Source organism: Dermacentor silvarum, chromosome 1 (genome assembly GCF_013339745.2).
Source record: "Dermacentor silvarum isolate Dsil-2018 chromosome 1, BIME_Dsil_1.4, whole genome shotgun sequence".
Taxonomy (NCBI): domain Eukaryota; kingdom Metazoa; phylum Arthropoda; class Arachnida; order Ixodida; family Ixodidae; genus Dermacentor; species Dermacentor silvarum.
In genome coordinates, this window is record NC_051154.1 from 147,128,450 (window position 1) to 147,149,362 (window position 20,913).

At 44.9% G+C, this 20,913-nt stretch overlaps 1 protein-coding gene across 5 annotated transcripts in view; it reads left to right on the forward strand.

The window, feature by feature from the left end:
* The window catches only part of LOC119436217 (tRNA methyltransferase 10 homolog B-like), a 51,551-nt gene that overhangs the window by 14,783 nt on the left and 15,855 nt on the right, over positions 1 to 20,913 (forward strand). For all 5 annotated transcript variants that reach the window (XM_049656342.1, XM_049656345.1, XM_049656333.1 and 2 more), the window contains exons 6-7: positions 2,444 to 2,596; positions 17,805 to 17,919. In XM_049656342.1, the coding sequence (XP_049512299.1) occupies positions 2,444 to 2,596; positions 17,805 to 17,919 (268 nt within the window). The remainder of the gene's footprint in view (positions 1 to 2,443; positions 2,597 to 17,804; positions 17,920 to 20,913) is intronic.

Here is a 20,913-nt window from a genome sequence, read left to right on the forward strand (position 1 = left end):
GTCAGCACGCATGCACTTGACTCCCAACGATGACCCCACTAGCTACATTGTCTCGTTTAAATTCTGGACGGCCAGCGCTTACATGATGTGCACAAAAATAATGTGCATAAACCATCAATGATGATTGTTAATGTAAGTGAATACTCCGAACGAACAAGCAAGAGAGAGAATGAATGAGAGAGAGAGCAAGCGAACGTTTTTCTTGCAGAGTCTGACCATGACCATCGACTACCATCTATGAAAACAGCCAAAAGAGCCAAAGAAAGCCAAAGAGCCAACACAGACACATTGCTCTGTGTGTGTGTTGCCAACAGCGCTAGGGGACAGTGAATGTGAGGAACACGTGCACTTACCCAAAACACCAATTTTCAACCTGCCCTTGGTAGAGTTTCAGGCTAAAATGGCAGCTCACAATGAATGGACATTGTATTTACCGGATTCTAACTGGCACCTTTTTTTCCAAGAAAATAGGTAAGAAATTGTCCATGTGTTACAATTAAAAATGCAACCAAAATCGTGCCTATGGCATTGGCAACAGCACACCATCGGAGCCAACGTCATCACCATTGTAATTGCTAGGTGGTGATAGAAAAAGTTTTCATCGTGAAGGACAGAAAAAGCTTGACGTCAGCCTGTCAGCCTTTGCAAAGCAGCCTCCTCCGACGCCATTCTGTCCGGGCTTTCACTTGCCAAATACGCACACTTCGCATTGAATCCAGGGAGCAGCCCACTGTACGTTGCTCAGTTCATGGTAGGTGTGAGTACAACTGGCTGCCAAAACTGCTGCTGCTTTCTTCAGCCCATGCCGCTCGCGATCTGCTTGTCGCACTTGAGGTCTTTAGTTTCTGATTCAATACCTAGAAAGCTTTTCGCTGTTGAAATGGAAACACTTGCTCCGGAGCGTCCACGAGATTACAGTCGCCAGCCCATAATTTAGACCCGGCGGGAACCGCCAAGGCATCCGAATAATCGGGAGTCTGAAATACCAGGTTTGCCCAAAAATAAGTGACTTTATTCCACAAGTGGCCAAAAGGGGTGCGCCGTATTCTTAGATTGTCACTTGCAGGAGTGCCTTTAATTTCACATGGCTATAGCGCAAGACGCATCAGCGTCAGTGAGCGAAGGCATTCTTGGCACAGTGCCAAGCACGCTATCTTGTCACTGTGCGGAGCCGCCCGCCGATGCAAAATATACTGGTAACGCGAAATATCGCGAAAGTGAAGGTATCTTTAGAAAGTGATCGCTCATGAATACGACCAAGTTTGTAAACACGTGTTGCTGCGGGCACATGTACACTTGCCCTTGGCCTAGACATTTCGTGGCCCTGATTTTTTAGCAATGACTTCTATGCTATACCTTTTCACACTTCGTCATTGATCAGAGTGACGCTCTGACCACTGTCAATGCATGCACTGAATTCAGTCAAGTCATCGTATGCATGGAATTCTCATCGACGACTACTAGATAGACGAGGATTCACTAGTTTTGGTTTTGTGGGGCGCTGGCGACATGGCTGACGACCATGCCGACAGCGTCTCAAAACGCAAATACAGTATCACTATTTCTGCTTGACTTGGTGGCCATATTAGCACACGGTCTTGCAGTTGAAGTCCAAATTATTGCATGATGTGCTGTAAGGTGTTTGAAATTTTGGACACCTTACACAATGAACTGCCAGCGTTTGATTAAATTAATATTATATTACTACAATATATATTAATAACATAACATTAATGGGAACCAGAATCACTTAATTTCTATCATAATTGCATGACACCTTTTGGTCAGATGTTGGTCCCTTTATTTTTATTGATTTATTGAACTGCAGTCCCCACTGGGGATTTTAGCATGGCAGGTTACAAAACAAAAGTGATTACAAAATTTGCAAAAATGAAACAAATACAAGTCACAAATCGTAGCATATATACACAAAAGAACAGAACACTGTTCAAACAAGGAAGACAGCAAAACACACACAGGCCAAACTACACGTACGTGTGCCAGCGTGCGAAAGCTCGGCCCATGTGCCTCACGCATGTGCAGGTAATGAAGAACGATCGGTCCTGTACCATCTGTGCATGCGTGAGGCACGTGGGCACGAGCTTTCGCGCGCCGGCACGCATACGTGTAGTTTGGCCTTCAGAAACAAAATCATCAACACTTGGCTGAAGAACTTCATCAATAGTTTGAAGGGATACCAAATGAATTTCAGTTTTGGGTGTATGCTGTAGATGACATCATGTACGTCTTTCTGAGCCCTGTTTAGCTGCCGTTGTAGCTTTGGTACGGATTTTTGCCCACACCTGCAGTGTGTATTCTACCTCCACCAGTTTACATTTTTTCATGTCATGTCAGTCATGTCCTTTTGTCTGGGCACTTTCTTTGTTTGTTGTTTTTGAAATAGTTGCTTTGGGGGCATAATAGTTTTTTATTTTTTCGATAGGTGGAGATGAGGGCAGAAAGTCATGTGGAGCTGTTTCCTAAGGATTCGCTGCTCTACCTGAGTCCGGATGCACCTGAGGCCCTCCCAACTACACCCTTGGGATCCAACACTGTTTACGTTATTGGAGGCCTTGTGGATGAAACAGTTCATAAGGTATTGGCAGCGTTATTCTTGCTTGCTTATGAGATGTTAAGGACAGAATATTCTGACAGTGTTTTCCTTCTGTTTAAGGTTTTTACCCCTTCAGGTTGTATGCAGTAACTCAATTTTCATGTTTCACGTCACATTAATGGATTCCTCCCAGGAGGCCTGTTGGAGGCTATGTTTGCCATTCATTTACGTAGAGCCGTATCTTGAGTAAATGTTTGAAGTGTGTTGCTTTTAGAAAAGGTTGGAAAATGTCACTGTAGGGAAAAGGATTTCAAGACTAAAATATGTGGCTTCCCTCTTTTCTTAACCCTTTAACCGCCAATTTAACTTCTGAAAAACGTACCAAAATCAGCCATTTTTTTTAAGTAGTCATAATTTTTTCAATGCAATTCTGATTCTAAAATATATGTTACATCATTGATTTCTGTTTAGAATTAGGACACCGAGCAGCAAAGTACGCTACCGCATAATGGTTTGTCTTCGTGACGATTACTAGGTCAATGATGCCCCAGTCAAAAAATACATGAAACCAGCTGAGAATGTCATTCTCGTCAGTGGGCTGCCGGGCATTGAAGAGAAAGGAAACCACGGAGGCGCAGGTGGCGGGTTATCGGTGTTCATGCACTGGCCACACACGTGCGCTGCTCAGTGCGTCACCGTCGTCGTCGTCACCGCCGTCGCTCTCGTCATCATCTGAAGCAATATCCAGGATAAAGACAACATCTGAGTCGCTGTCAGAAACAAATTCCATGTCCTCACTAACGCTGCTTTCTGTACTGCTCCAAGAAGCACCTCTTTTTCTTGGAGCATCGCCGCCACCGGCATTCTTCTTGCGAAGCGCCATTATGAAATGACTATTGCCAGGCTTATAACATGCGCGAAAGGCACGAAATGCGGTTTTTCATAGACAACTACCGCCATCTAGGGTTGAAAATTGCAAGCAAAGCAATTGACAACCGGGATACGTCTTAGGCAGTGGAAGGAGCGGAAAATCGGGCTGGACGAGTGTGACTCGTCGTTGGCGATATTGGTACAAATTCGTGTGATGAGTACAGCTCAGGGTTGGCGGCTAAAGGGTTAAGAGCAGGTAATGAACAATGCAGTGTTAGCGTTCTGTAATGCACATTGTTGTGCGACAGCAATTTTATAATGTTATCAAATGGCATTGAGCATTGGGCATGCTTACACTATAATTTATTTTGGCAAATTTGGGCCTGACAGTTTTGTCTGCATTGCAGATAAAATTTTATCGCACTACTTGTGGCAGTGGTGCAACTGTGGTTTGTTTGCTATAGACTAGGATATGTTGCCCTATTGGTATACAACACTGCAGAGGTATACTAGACACAACGTACAGCACTTCCTGGTTCATGTTCATGTTCTATTTGTATGTCTAGTGTACCTTTTCAGTGCCAGATCCCAATAGTGCTATTCCAACTAGCCTCAATGCGAGCTTAGAAACTCACTTTCGTATTTGTGGATGAAACAGTTTCCATTTCCATTTCCTTTCCATTTCTCACGACTTGAGCAAACAATACACACAAAGGTTTTTGCCATTCTTTTCCAGGCTAATGTCTTAATCGATGTGTTACCAACTGTGGTGTTAATTTTGTAAATTTGCAAAAGAAATTCAATTTCGCAAAACAAATTCATACACTTGATAGTGCTATCTGCCTGGGGCTATGGAAATTGATTCCAGGTGGATGGTTTCTGTTACAACAGATAGATGATGGCACTGCAGCAGTTTGCTTGCACTTTATCATGTAAATACTAGTAGCCTCATTTTCTCCCTAACTGATTTCCTGTTTTGTATGAGCTCAGTTTTTCCTTGCATTATGTGTAGATAGCTGTTTTAGAAGCGTACAACTCGTTTATCACAATTATGTTGGGATTTTAAAGTTTCAGAACTGGGTAGGGCATGCGCTATCAGAGAGATGCCCAGATGGTCGAATATATTTGCAGCCCTCCTCTATGGCATCCCTTGTAGCCAACAGGGCGTATTTTGTACATAAAGCCTCAACATTTATTATCTGCTTTCAGCATTAAAAGCACTGCTGCCTATATAGCTGACTGTGTATTTACTAGAGTAAGGCACGTGAAGGCTACATGGAGTGCATAATCTGAAGGAAAAATTTTGGCATAATTTAGGATGAGATGACATGGCTCTCAGTGACTAGTGCATGTGTGTAAGTTTTTATTGGGAAGAATTAGAGATGACCTTACTTGCATGTCAGCCCAGGACTTGATGCTTTATGTGATTTCAAGCATAGAAATTTTATGTATTTGAGCTGATATATTTTCTCTAGCTGCAAATTTCGAGATCTGGCTTCGAGAATTTCGAGATCTGGCTTTCGAGATCTGGCTTTCGAGACCTGGCTTCGAGATCATCTGTAAGAAATGTTTCGATGCCGTAGGTGCAGAGCGAACTAATGCAATGAAAGAAGGTGAACATAGTAGTAAGTGATGTGCTCGATACAATACCTTCTATGGTGAGGCATGCATAGTTTAATGCTTTGTACTGTCAACATTATTAGTTAATATAACTTTTGTCTCTCGTAATATTATTAACAGAATGTTTAACAAGTGTATGAAAGTATGAAACATTCATTTTGGCATAAATGTAAAATTGCTGGGGCAATAATCAAGCAACTTCATTGGGACACATTTATAAAATGAATGGAGAAAACTAACACCTGCCATGATGCATGCACATATATGGCAAGCAAATAAATACTTAGGAAAAAGCATGGAAACTGTTTTTGAGCGAACAGGAACCCACCTATCTTCCTGGGTATCACATTTAAAAACAGCAATACAAAAAATACAGTGTACTAACTACAGCGTAGACCACTTATAATGTAAGTGGCTGAAGTCGTGAATTTTTACACTAGTATAAGCGGTACCGCATTATAACCAAAACAACAATTTTCACAGGCTGTGCACATGCAAAATACATAGACCAAGCAGCCGTGTGTATCCGGAATTCAAAGCATTGGATACGACTAGGATGTGCCCTCACTTTCATTGCGTAGTGATTCCTCCGCTTTCCAAGTGCCGTACCGGCACTGCGTAGTATTTCATTGCCTCTACATCAAACTCCAACTTTGGCTGCCAAATCCCAACAAGACAGTGTTGGTTAGGCCTAGCTGGAGGGGATATCAAGTGGCACGCTGTTCAAGGGAAGCTCGCCATTGATATATGTATGTACGTACCTGTAGACGAGTACACAGAGATCTGGCGTGAGATAATGTGCAAAGGCTTAACTGACAGCAGTGCACGTGAAGCAGAGTTTGTGGCCAATAAGCCGGCAACTACCGCGAACACGTATAGCAAAAGTCCTTATGCGCGCATACTGGTAGAAATGGTGAAAGCTTGCGTGTGGACAATGTTCTGAACTCATGAAGTTGTGGAACATAGTTTACAGTGTTGCAGAGTCAAGGTCACATGCACGATGATGTGCATTGTAATGGGTGACCACGAAACACACTCGTGGCATCTACCAATTTTTCCGCGGGGCTGTAGTTGTAATAAAGAACAAATTGATTGTGCCGTCAAAATTCGTTTTTTTGGCCTGCCTTGTAATTCAGACATTTTTTAGACTGCATTCATGTCTGAAAAAATCAACCGGCAACTGTATTTACTTTTTGCACACAAACTGAAGAGCCAAAGAGTGACAATGAGAAGTGTGCTTGCTGCCTTGCTTGTCTATGGGATTTTCTAGAAACCGCATTATAACTGGTATTTTGTCTAGCGCGGCTGCACTATAAACGGTATGCGTATACATTGAACTCTATGGGAAGATAAATGAGAGTCAGGAAAGACTGCGTTATATCGAGTCCTGCGCTATAAGTACAGTGTAGACCGCTTATAACGTAAGTCGCTGGAGTCGCGAATATCCGCACTATAAGCGGTGCCGCACTATAACCAAAGCAACAATTTTCAAGGCCCGCACATATGCAAAACATGTGCACCGAGCCGTCACACATATGCGACAGTCGAGGAATGCGGCTAGAATGTTTGCATTCAATTTACAGTCGAATCTCGTTAATTTGAACCAAATCACATGGCGGCGCCTCCGACCGGAATTGCTCCAGCACCGCCATAGAGTAAAAGCTTAGGAGAGACCCCTCAATGTCGCGCGCGCCCAAAACAAAAAAAGAAAGAAGGAAAAAAAAAAACGCGGCGGGAATTTCACCCTCTCTCAAATGGCAAGGTCGCTGATTCTGCGTTGTGCCGGAACATGCGTATACGTGCCGACGTCTCAGCCATGCTACCGTAGCCACGCGTAGAGAATGGCAGGAAACCCTTCTTTCTCCTTTATGCTTTCTCTACTTTCTAGTCACGTGTTAACCTTGTACGCTGCGGCTACGGCGCAGAGGGAAGCAGCGGTGCTGTCCCAGGCCGGCCAACGAAACTGCCCATGCCGGCAAACGCCCGCTTCCCGATAACGGCAGAAAACGAAACTTCGGGGAGCTGGCGCGGGCTGGCTGGAGAGGCGGCTCCTGCACGGCGGCAAACACGCACAGTGACAGTCGAAAGTGAGGGACTGTCGAAAGTGAGGGAGCTACGAGGGAGGGAGAGATGAGCCACTGAAGCGGCGGAGTTGCCGAGGCGAAATCCGCTTCCCTGCCGCCCTCCTCCCTCACATTCCATGGTCTCCGCGTGCGCCCTTCGCCGTGCGCTCCCTGAAGCGCCGCCCGCTCCCTGAAGTTTCGTTTACTGCCGTTATCGTGAAGTGAGCGCTGGCCGGCGTTGGCAGTTTCGTGGACCTCGCTCGCTATGCGCGTCGTGATATTTCATGACTCGCACTCAAGATTCTGGTTTCTGCCTCACTGGCTGTTCGTTCGCACCGCGTGCCCTTCTTCTCCACTTCGTCTCTCTTTCTTCCTCGAGCACTCCTTGGGGTGCCCGTTTGAGGGGAGCGTTCGCCGTCTCCGCTGACTTCCGTACTCCCAGGCAGCCGCACTGTAACTGGTATTTCGTTTCCCGCAACTGCACTGTAAGCGATACGTGTATACATGGAGTGCTATGGGAAAATGAACGGTAGTCTGGAAAGACCGCACTATATCCGGTCCTGCACTATAAGCGGTTACGTTATAAGTGATCTATACTGTAGTTAGTTACATTATAAGTGGTCTGAGCTGTATGGGGAAAGGTGAAGGCATCTTGCTATAGAGAAAACCTCTGAAAACATTTGAAGGGTGCCACCATTGTTCAGGATAATATGCACTCCTTGCTGACATTATCAAATTTTAGTCTTCATGTGCTTGCTGACACCAGGCTCTGCAGGTGCAGCATGAAGCACTGTGGTGGTGATGCCAGCCAGGAGAAGAGATGCTGCTTGATAGTCGTTTTGAGTGTTCTCTGCCTCTGTCTATATATTGGAGTAGCACTGACAATTGGGCGAGTTGGTACGGATGCATGGCTTCAGAACGGCGCAACAAGGAAGACGAATAGACGAAAGAACACACGAACACCTATGATGAGTGCATGTTTTGCTATTTCCTCGGGGTTTGGTTTCGTTGTCGTTTCCTTGCTGGATCTATTAGTGCGATTGTCATTTTTTGGGAACTTCACGCACTTTTCGGTATGTCTGTAGGTATCTTAACCTCTCTTGTGCCAACTTGGGGCACTGGGTATGTGACCGAATACGAGATAACTTGGGAATTGACAACTTGGGTCATTGGGTATGCGCAGCTGGGCTTGTGACACTAGGTATTCAAACAGTCTTGGCCAAACCTCCAGAATGGGTACGTGTCACTGGGTAGGTGCCCGGATAGACATGTAAAACCAAAGGCAAGAAATGATGAAGTCCGCAACAGAGAAGTAAAAAAGTTGGCGTCAAAAGTAGCCAAGTGTGGAGAAAAAGTTTAGTGAAGAAAATGGGACCGGAGCGTGCATTGAACAAGGAGCGTTGAGCTACAGAGAAGTGAAGATGTCGGTAACAGAAAATTCAAGAAGTTGGCTACACAGAATTGAAGAAGTTGACAATACAGTGTGTCGCTACATTGCTTCAATGTTAATCGCATTAATATTGACATTCATTGTGAAATGGGTTCTGACGGAATTTTTTTGTACGTACAGTGAAATCCAGATAATTCGAATTGGATAATTTGAACTGCTCTCTTGGTCCCAGCAAAGTCCTATATATTAGAATAGAGAAAAATTGAACAAAATTTCTCAATCCCATGGATCGATTTTCGGGCACACCCGAGCCAAAGGCAAAGATTCTATGCTTCACTAGCTCTGTAATGTCGTGTGCCGTAAAAATGACAAGGAGAGATGCGCTTGAAGCTGAGAACAAACCAGATCAAGCAGAGCTGCGTTATGTTACCGTGCGCTCTCCTGCCTCCCTCCTAGCTTGTGCTTGATCACATTACCGTGCGCTTTATCACGTCCTCTCCAACATTGGGCACCCAGGAGGAAAGCGCGCATAAAGCCGCCATCCTTCTTGGCTCACCCTCGCACCTACAGCAAACGGCGCAATCTTATCGCACTTGGACGTACGTGATTTTCGTTTTCTTCATACCATCGCTCACATGCCAGCAAAAAATTGGCTCAAAATGACACGTCGTTAAGTAAAAAAATGCCGTCTTTATTCATCGGAGCACTTGCTTTCGCTTACGAAAACGCCGAAAATGGCCCCTTTTTGCGCTGTCCGGCACGCCCTAACCGCTCGCCGAAGCCCGGCCATCTTGGTCTCATTTGAAAGAGCGTCTTTTCGGCTTGCTTTCCCGCCATAAAAGAACCTCCAATGGTGCCACGGGAGAGTGCTGCCGGGCAAAAGCAAGAGAAAGAACCGCGCCGTATCATTGGTCCATAGCTGTCACATGACTGAATGACGGCTTGTGATTGGAGCGCGGGGACTGGCAACACTGGCGATCAAGCGTGCGCGGCCAAAGATGCGCACAGGCAACGCTATTCCGCCCGTTTTCTTGTTCCACGATCGTGATCAAGATGCCAAACCGTGCTCGGAAGTTCCGCACACTGCACAAATTCGGCAAACGGCGGAGAAAACGTGCTGTGCAGCCCGAGGAGTCATCGCAGTCATCAGCGGGGTCATCGACAGAGCTGAGCGGAACAGCAGACTGGCAGACGCCGCGATGTAGCAGCCCGTCACAAAGGCAGCCGCCGATCGCGACAGCCTCTGACAGTGGTGGTACGTGGCCAGATTGCTGCAAAACATCGCTGTTATCGACGATGACATCTGCAGACCTCGGCAGAAGAGCGGAAGGGTTGCCGCGACGGGGGGAAGCGGCGGTGCGACACAAGTGCAGCCGGCGATCGCGATAGCGGTCATGGTGGTGTCGGAATCAGCTGACAGCGGTGATACTGCGTCAAGGCGCCAGAAAACATCGCAGCTGCTTGCGATTACAACTGCAGACGGTAGTGATGCAACAAAAGAACTCGTAGCTGGAGAAAGCGTGACGGTGATTATGGATGCTGCTTCCAGTACTACGGGTATGCGCAAGCGACCGGACCGTGTGAGGATAGACTCGACGCTTTTGACAACGGCTGACCGCGATATGATCGAACAGCGTGCACAGCAAAAAGCAGTGGAACTTTCCTCGGTCTCGGCGACGGATCGCAAAATTAATTTTCTCGTGAGCGAGTGCATCCCCGAAAGTGCGTCAACCACGACTTATACCATTGTCAACCTCGATATGGTGAACAACTTACTGCATAAAGTTTCTTCTCAAATAAAGAATTTACCATGTTTTGAATTTTGGGATCAACACTGTGTCGCGAATGCTAAGTCAATTCTCTTGATTTTTTTTTTTGCTTGAATGCTAGAGAGTTAGAGTGTGCAAGAAAACTATGATATAGTGTTTTAGGATACTGCAACATTTTAAAATCATGTAGAAATCTGCAGTGAATATTCAGGTATGAGACTGCTTAGGAACTTCATAACTTTGGCTAAAATATAGATACAAGCATTAAATTGCATATGTGCACTCTTTGAACATCCGGGAACATACCTTTAAAATTTGAGCTCTGTTGATGCATTACTTTTTATGCAAGTCACATCCCAAATTTATAAGGCAAGAATGGTAACTTTTTTTCGGATGCATGTAGATAAAAGATAATTGCATATTAGTAATCAGTACAGAAAGTTGAATGTTCCCTGAAAAATTCATGCGTCTAGGTTCAATAATAAAATTTTTTTCTCGGGACCCATGTCCTCTTTTGTGCACTATATGTAACAGGGCTGTCCTTAGTTCGAACTCTGCTTTACTTGAATAAATTTCTTGTCGCCTTAGTGTTCGAATTAACGAGATGCTATATATATATATATATATATATATACAGGGTGTTTCAGCGAACACTTTCAAAATTCTGAAAGGTTGCCTGTGGCAGATAGCACAATTTTAGTTCAGGAGCTGGTCTACTCAAAGAGGCGGACGTTACTTGCACAAGAAATTGAACTGCATAAATGAATAATTACCAAAAAATTACTAATTAAGTTTCTAACTAATTACCTGATGGCCCATATTGCAATTTACAAATTGTTGCCGTGGAGTTCGCAAGGCTACAATGAAGGCACGAGCAATGAGATAGTGACGACTCTATAACGATGATGTCGTAACATCGACAGTATGATGACATCCGGATGAAGAAGCGGGAATGATGACGATGACACGACAGACGGCATGGTAGCATCTGTGTGACGACGATGGCATGACTATGGGGCATAACCACGATTGAATGATGACAGCATAATGACACCAACCACTTCGAATTAATTCTCAAGGGGACACCAGTTTCGAGATATAATTTCCAAAGTTTGCGGCGAAATGCATTGGCGTTCCAGTTAATTTCTTAACAAAACGTCGCTTTATGCATTGATGCACAAGATTAACTGGAATTCCAATGCATTTTTCCGCAAATTTCGGGAATTAATATTTCGAAACTGGTGTCATCCTGAGAGTAAATTCTAAATGGATCTGCCTTGCGAACTCCACGGCTGCAATTTGTAAATTGCAATATGCGCCATCAGGTAATTAGTTGAAAACTTAGTGAATTTTTGTTAATTAGTCGATTATGCATTTCAATTTCTTGTGCAAGTAATGTCCGCCTCTTCGAGTAGACTAGCTCATTAACTAGAATCGGGCTATCTGCCACAGGCAACCTTAAATAAATTTTGAAAGTGTTCACTGAAACGCCCTGTACACACACACACACACACACACGTCTACGTTTTATGATACGTTTTATTTTCCGGTTCCTGTGTAGATCGTATCAACGAGGTTCCACTGTATAGACAACTTGGGTCACTGGGTACGTCCTGGCTGTAGATGGCTAAATAGGCAGCCAAGTGCACAGTGGCCATCTTGAGTCTCATTCCAATTCTGCCGAAGACGGCAAAGACGACACTAAAGTAAAAAATGATGCAGGATATTTCGCTGTCCAAACAAGGTGGCGGCTGTGCAGAAAGCTTTGAATCTCGATGGGAGGTCGCCTGCTCACAATAAAATGTGCTCACGCTTCCTTAAGCACTTAGCACTTAATTGAAGCTGTGTTGTATTTTTCCTGAGTTTGCACATGAAAAAAGTTAAAATACAGCGATAAAACATACTCTTCTTAGCCTTCTTAGAGGCAAAGGAAGCTTTGCTTTAACAAAACAAATATAAGTACTGGATTTTTATGAATAGAAGCACTTCCACAATTCAGTCCTTCCCCCAACCACAGTTTCCGTAATGTAAGAGATCCTTGTTGTTCTTGAACCTGCACCATGGGTGTCAAAGCTGATGTCATGGTGAAGTCATAACAAAGAAGAATTGTTTCATTGCAAACAGGATGACTGAATAGGAAAACTGTTATAGGATTTTGGCGGATCTCTGGTTCCACTGCCTACCACACTGCTATCAAAGAGGAAAGACACCGTTCAGTGGAATGGCACAGAAGCAGATTTTATGGACCAGTGAGCTGCTGCAGCACTAGCATGCTCAAGCAGCTTGTGAGGAGGAAAATGATAATATGATGAGTGGCCATCTGCTGCTTGCGAGAAAGAATCACCAACAGGATATTGATAGCAGCAGCTGCTGCCGCACGAAGGGCTTCATTTGAAGCGGAAAAAAATGGCTGAGTGACTAAAGATCTATGCAGCAGATAGACGATGGTTCTCACGCCTGTGTGTCATGACCCACCAGCAGCTTACTGGTGAGTCATGCTCCTCTGCAGCTTTCTTGACCTCCAGAGAGATGGCTCCATGGTGTGTCCAATGAAAAGCAACTAGAAATTTTCTCCTCTGTTGATTTCTTGCATAGGTGTCGCTCATGCACCACAGGAAAGGCCCATTCAGCCACACAGGGTGAATAACTGCCATGATCTACCTGAGAACCCCTTTGCAGTGAATGTGCTAAGGCTGCTAACCAACTAGGCTCAGCATTAGTTTCTGCAGTCATATGCTGACCACACAGTATTTGTCTTTATGTTCAAAATTACTTTTTAATTGTTTATTTCGATCCCACCTCGATGAAAATAAAAGGTCTTTTGGTTAGGCAGCCCTTTCTGATCCAGCTCTTGAGGCTGCCATGCACGATGCTGCGCAAGTTCACATAGTGTGAGCGCAGCGTCGCAACTGTGTGTCTTATAGCCCTTGCAAACTAGGAGGAGAGTGCAAGCTCAGTCGTTGATGGTGTGAAAGTCGCTGGCATTCACCACTGTCGCATGAGAGTTCTGGTGAATGTGCTTTAATACTTCGCTAGTTACTCTTGGAAACTAGCAACGTTGATTATCCTCGTGAGTTAACAAGAATTGTGATTGGTAGTCATCCTCTAGAAGCTGTGCAAGTTTACATTTAGCTAGGCCAATTAGTCACAAGGAAACGGGGTTGTGAGAAGGAAGTTTTCTGAATAAAAGTCGGAGCATGTACAGCAGGCAGGCACATCCAAGTCATTAATGGCACCTTACCATTATCCTTGAGAAAAGAAGATTACCTATATGATTGTTTCATTCTACCGGTAGTAGCATATGGGGCTGGAACTTGGATAACGAAGAAGCTTTAGAAGAAGCTAAGGACTGCGCAACGAGTGATGGAATGAAAAACATTACAGTCGAGCCCGACTATATCGAACCCGTTTATATCAAATTATCCCGTATATCGAACAATTTCTAAACACGGTAAATTTACATTGAGAATATATAGCAAAAGTTACTGTTACATCGAACGAAAATAGCCACGACAACCGATATATCAAACTCCATGTGCCTCAAAAGTGCCCCAGCAAGTTGGCTTTCCCTTGCGGTGGCGGGGAAAACTGCCGGCGCCACCCTAGAAAAAGTGGTTTAGACCCGGCTGTGCAAGGGTGAACACCCACAGCCAATCAGAGGCCGTCGTGCTTTCTCCGAGGCGCGGAGGCGGTACAAGTGAGCGCCATTTTTTCTTTCTTTATGCTTGTGTGCCTGCTGCTGCCTCTTTTCCTCGAGTCCTCATTCAGCGTGGTCCGTGCTGGTGGTGTTGCCTGTTGGCGCTCTGTGAACTTTCTTGGCGCGCTGTCGTCATGGCTTGTGCAAAGAGGCAGAATTTGCCATTCGCCGCGAAACTCGAAATCATAAATCGAGTCGAGCGCGGTGAGAAGAAGTCCAACGTCGCCTGCCGCGTACAAGATTCCAAGGAGCACCTTGAGTACTATCCTGAAGAACAAGGCAGACATCAGGGCCAAGTCGAACAAAAGGCCAGGTGCCCGTGGCGCCCGACGTGTGCACACTGCTGTGTACGAAGATGTCGAAGCGGCTGTTTACAAATGGTTTGTGGACGTTCGGTTCGCGAAACATCCCGGTGCCCTATGTTCCAAAGTAGGGCACGCAAGTAAGCCACCATATTAATAAAGTACTTTTCTTATTGGTATGTGCCTTTGCGTCATCAAATCCTATAGCGGGCCTATATCGAATTATGCCATATATCGAACGAACTAATAAACGTTTTTTGGCAAGTTCGGTATACCCGGGTTCGACTGTACTACAAAACTCATCTCACGATGACTGTCGTTGGTAACGCAAATAGCAATCAAGCAATGTGGCGACATACCTTATTCCTGAAGTCGGGTTTATTTAACACGTGTAGTGGTAATTCTGAGACTTTCGTTGCTTTGGCTATGTGCCACATACTCTGATATTGTTCCACTATGCTGTGGCACTCAGTTGCCAAGTTCGCCCATGAGCATGGTGGCATGTCGATGACTGAATGACGCCGAGACAGTGACAATGGAATGATGAAGAAGGAATGATATCGATGGATCGACAAAGCTGTATAACGATGACAGCGTGACAACAATGAGATGTTGATTCCTAAATTATGAATATGATATAACGACGACAATGGGACGATGAGAGCAATGAGATAGTGATGACTCTATAACGATGATGTCGTAACATCGACAGTATGATGACATCCGGATGAAGAAGCGGGAATGATGACGATGACACGACAGACGGCATGGTAGCATCTGTGTGACGACGATGGCATGACTATGGGGCATAACCACGATTGAATGATGACAGCATAATCACGATAGAGGGATGAACAAGGAGTGATGTAGATGGATCGATGAATGTGGTATGAGGCAACTTCCTGATGTCTTGCAACAACTTAGGTGTTCCATTTCAATTATGCGACCGTTATATGCTAGCAGTTCTGTGTACTTTAAAGACACCTATGAGACAACTACAGTAAGTGGTAATTCGATGTAAGCGACCACTCGAGAAAAGGTAAAGCAGTCGAGCTTTAATTGCGCTATAACTGCGAGGAAGTCAAAATACAATGTATTCAATGAAGCAAAGCTTTATTCAGGTGCAAGAAAGGCACTGATCTTTGGCTGTTTCAAGTTCTTATCGGGCGCGAGCAACCCCTGCTCTAATTTGACCAAGCATTGCACGAGGCCGTGGTCGCCGCCTATACATTCAACCTTATTTCGCAGCAGGCGTAGTCTGAGGTTGTGTTTGTTGTGCTCAAAAAACGATTACGCTCATTGTGGTATGCAGCGCAATCGTGAAAACTGAACGGTTTTACAGTAGGGGCTTTGCATGATCACTGGGAAGTTTTTTCCCGAGTTGTGAAGCTGTGAAGCTTGAAAAACTCTTGTTTTTTGGTGCACCGTTGTCGACGACACTGTGCTAATTCTACGGTTCGAGTGTAGGTGTTAGCGCACCGTCGTGTCCGCGCCATTGACAAATGTGTAAGAACAAAATTCAATCACCCTATCATGCATTTAGACCGTTCGTCTAAAGTCGGATGGCGCGAATCAAGCATGACCGACTCAAGAAAATCGCTGGGGAAACACCAGCCTGCGTTGACCCGCCATGTTGACAGCCTGACTCGCCGCTGGCGGCGCTCAGAGTTTTCGTGTTTTTGGCAAGTTATCGGTCAATTTGCACCGTCAAAAGTGCAACAAAGCTAGGGCCGGTGTTTTATTGCGATGCAGGCCGATTATGGCGAGTGGCAAGCAAATTTCTAGACCGGCCTCCCCAAAGTTGTCTTCCGATTTTTAACGGCGCTCCTCGCGTCGAACATGGCACTTATAATCGGAGCGGCACTTCTTTTATGCTTTACGGCATGTTTCAGCGCCAGAAGTGCTCTTTGGAGCGGTAAAACTTTGCTCATCAAGTGCACCCTATGGAATGCTACAGCGCAAGCCTGCCGGCGTTCTTTTGGCTACTTCTTGGCATCCAAGAGACCGTGGTTTTCTAGCATCGTAAAGTGTCAGGAAATCTTTATTTTCATGTGGATTCTATCACGGGGGACACCAGCGATGCAATTGCGACCGAGATTAACGGTTCGGGCGCGCTGCGCCATGGAATTTGACAGCTTTCGTTCGCTCCGCAGTAAACAGCTGGGAGTACTCGGCACTCGCTTGAGCATTATTACGCGGTCATCGGTCGTGGGTTTGGTACTTTTGTGGCCTGTTCTGTGCCTGCATGAGGCTAATTCGTCGGCGGTATTAATTTGACATTGCATGCGCAAAAGGGTTGCTGCCGCCGAGTGGCGGACGATGCCTCTGCTTGCGACTTCGCTCTAAGCGGGTCAAGCTCTTCGTGTGCTTCAAGTAATGCGGCTTAAAATGCATGCGTTTCGGTCGGGACCGGAAGAAATTTAGAATAAAGCGGTATTTTGTGTAAAGCAATTTCATTATAACGAGGGATTGCTGTATATATTATGCTGGTGCTGGGAGGACGTGTGGTTGATGATCTCCCACATATTTATTTCCTCGTCGTTCAAGCACAGACGAAATCACCGAACTCTGCTGCCCCGATCCTATGGCATTTTAAGCTTGTGGTAGACCTCCGCTGTAGCCGTCTCCTTGATTCTGAGACCAACCTATCGGTTCAAGGCATCTCATCTCGTTTACCACCCTTGTGTCTTGTACAAGCCCATGCCAAAGTCTTCCCATCGTGGTCTTCAGTTCTCGAATAGTTTTCAGATCTCTTCCGTGCGCCTTCTCGCAAGACCCGGTGCGCCATGGCGTCACCCATCACTAGTATTATGTAGTAATTTATTGGTTGGCTATGCTAAGCAGACATGCTCTCCCTGGCACCACTGTGTTGGACAAAATGCAGCTCTATACGTGCGTAAACAGGTTTTCAGTGTCACCAATGTAATGGTGATGGTGGGCAAAGTTATCATTTTCTTTGCGCTATGGCGATGGGGAGCCTGAGGATGTTGAAGCAGCTTGACGACACAATGCATAATATTGATGACAACAAAAGTCGTGAGCGTATTGAAATGGATGAACGAATGGACAAAACAACCCATTTTTAAGCTTTTGAATGCTGTTACAACAGTAAAAGATTTCTGCCAGGGACCCCAGCTGACCTGGCTGTATGCTGACTGGCAAAGAAATAATGTCTTGTTTAGCCTAATGCATTTCTTGATTCTATGTCACAGTTTGTGCTTGAACCGTTTTTTCCCCCATTTTTTTTTCCGTAACAATTTGGTTAGGTGCTGCCATGTTCCAAGAATATAATTTCAGATATCATTTTTGGTTCAGGTTTGGTTTGGCACCACGATTTGAAGCCATATCAGAGTACAGAAGCTGCATTGGACATACATTTAATAATAAGCACATTTAGGACTCATTAATGAAATATTTTTCGCTAGACCTTCATGTTGAATGAAATTCTGCATTTTCCTGATCATTAATTGAAGCTCAAATATTTCTTAGTGTGTGTGTAGCATTTTTAACCCCTATTTATTGTGCCTCTTTGTGTGCAGAACATTAGCCTGAGCAGTGCACACGCAGAAGGCATTCGGTGTGCACAGCTACCAATTGATGAATTTATGGAGCGCTGTGGGGGCACAGGTTGCAAGATTCTTACTGTCAACCAGGGTAGGTAACCCTATATTTCACCTTAATCCGTCACTTTCATCCACCAAGTGCCTTTCAGTATAAGAAATTAAAATGACACAAATTTCGAATTGTATACAATGTAAATGTTACGGAAGTGCAGATTTAAATGTCAATTCAAACAATCATTATATTCCATCTGTAAAAAGTAAAGCAGCAGTCCGGGGGAGGTTGTGTGTAGGGTTGCTGGTAGGCTCTTAGACTGGGGAGGCTTAGGAGTGAGGATCAACGGCAAATATCTCAGCAACCTTCGGTTCGCAGATGACATTGTCCTATTCAGCAACAGTGGGGACGAATTGCAACAAATGATTGAGGACCTTAACCGAGAAAGCGTAAGAGTAGAGCTGAAGATTAATATGCAGAAGACAAAGATAATGTTCGATAGCCTGGCAAGGAAACAAGAATTCAGGATCGCCAGTCAGCATCTAGAGTTTGTAAAGGGGTACGGTTTATCTAGGTCAATTACTCACAGGGGACCCTGATCATGAGAAAGAAATTTACAGAATAAAATTGGTCTGGAGTGCATACGGTAGGCATTACCAAATCCTGACTGGGAGCTTACCACTATCAATGAAAAGAAAAGTGTACAATCATTGCATTCTACCGGTGCTAACATATGGGGCAGAAACTTGGAGGTTAACAAAGAAGCTCGAGAACAGGTTAAGGACCGCACAAAGAGCGATGGAACGAAAAATGTTCGGCCTAACGTTAAGAGACGGGAAGAGAGCAGTGTGGATCAGAGAACAAACACCAATAGCTGATATTCTAGTTGACATTAAGCGGAAGAAATGGAGCTTGGCAGGCCATGTAATGCGTAGGATGGATAACCGGTGGACCATTAGAGTTACGGAATGGATACCAAGAGAAGGGAAGCGCAGTCGAGGACGGCAGAAAACTTGGTGGAGTGTTGAAGTTAGGAAATTTGCAGGCGCAAGTTGGAATCAGCTAGGGCAAAACGGGGGTAATTGGAGATTGCAGGGAGAGGCCTTCGTCCTGCCGTGGACATAAATATAGGCTGATGATGATGTATCCCACAAAAGCTGTGTGTTCTGGAAAACTAAAGAAAAAAAATCGCAATATGCCCGCCCTCCCCCTCTTCGGCGAGGCCATATCTGCAGGTTTTAAGGTTTACAGGTTGGCGGGAATGCTATTGCTGTTCTGGGTGACACTTAAACCATTAAAGCGCTGGGTACACAACTGTGTATGACAAGATTAGTGCATCAACAACAAGGCATTGATAGGAAGCAATGATATTTAACTCTTTCCCTACCGTAGACGAGCTGGGCTTGTCCACGCTTGAAACAAGCGCTTGCGCACTGCTACCCTGATACATTTTGCTTAGTTCTCTTTGGCTTCAACAGATGGTGCAGTAAGAAAATGAAAACGCGCTCAAAGCTTGCATCTTGGCTGAAAAATATTTCGATGCTGGCAACTGGGATTTAAAAATTGCGTCCTCCTCTGTGTGCACGTGCCTACAACGGCTCCATTCCGCAAAAAAAAAGGGGGAGGGGGAAACGTTTATTTGCGGACTCAGTAAAGTAGAAGTTTGCTTCTCCTCCAAGAGTGGCAGCGACAATACTGAGCAGCATATCTTCTCGTGATCATCGGATCCTGACGACAGCAGTCCGGGGCAGGTTGTGTGTAGGGAGGTAAAAAATCGGGTAGGCTGTATCAGCAAACGCAACGGGGTACATGAAATGCCTTGTGTGTGCTGCAGAGAGGGTATATGGGCACTAGGGTACAAAAATGATGTAACCAAATACAGAACTTACACATTTGCAATCTAATTTTGCAATTGTGCTCGTTCTCTTTTCGTAGTGTGCCTGTTTGTTTTGCAGAGGGTGTTTGGGCACTAGGGGTATAGAAATTACCCCCTACTGGTTAAATTTAAAGCAAATTACATAAAATCAAGATAAGATGTCTGGATGCTGGGCTATAAAGGAGCATTCTTGTGTTTAGGTTGCTTTAAGTTACTATAAAAAAAATTGCTCTATGTGCTCACTCAGTACCACACCGTCTTTGCAGGAGATGATGCCTTTTGCATCGTAGAATCTCACTTGGAACGGAGGTTGCTTTCCTAAAATAGCGAAGCACATATGGCTAGGTTAGCCAGAGGGCACTTGAAGTGGCCAGTACACAGCCACCACATTTATGATCCTTTTGGTGGGCAGGCATACGCCAGTAATCACAGTTACCCCATACATTCATGACCCATAACTGAATGTTTAAAGACAACATTATTTAATTCTTGAATTCAGTTTGTGTTAATAATCATAAATATTGAAAAGTTATCCTGTGTACCAGAAGAATGCTTTTCGTTCCGGCTTTGCAGTAGTACTTTTGTACCTCGCAGCTATCAAACCTTCTAGTTAATCTGTAATTTGTATGTGTAACTTTTCATTTTTTTGTATCAGACAAATCTTGTGGAAGGCATAATAAACCTGCTGTTGCTTTTGTCAAGTATAAACGAGATCTTGGGGGCTAGCTAAAGCAGCTACCATTGGCATCACCAGAAACTATATTTTGGGTCGATCACTTTCGGGGATACTATTACAGTCGAATCTCGTTAATTCGAACACGCTTAATTCGAACTTCTGGTTTATTCGAACTGACGCTGTGGTCCCGTCAAAGTTATGTGTTTTCCAATGGGCGAAAATGGCCGGTACTTCCAACGCGAAAGCATTTGCGACAGGTAATTCGAACATACCGCGCACCGACAATGCTCTCAGCAGTGCGCCAAATCACGTGGCGGTGCCTCTGATCGGCATTGCTCCGACACTGCCATAGAGCAAAAGCTTAGGCGAGACCCCTCAACGTCGCGCGGAGAAAAAAAAAAGCGAGAAAAAAAAATCAGCAAAAATTTAACACTCTCAAATGGCAAGGTCGCCGTTTCTGCGTCGAGCCGGAACACGCATGTACGTGCCGACATCTCAGCCAACGCTGTGGCTACGGCCCAAAGGGAAGCAACAATGGAGG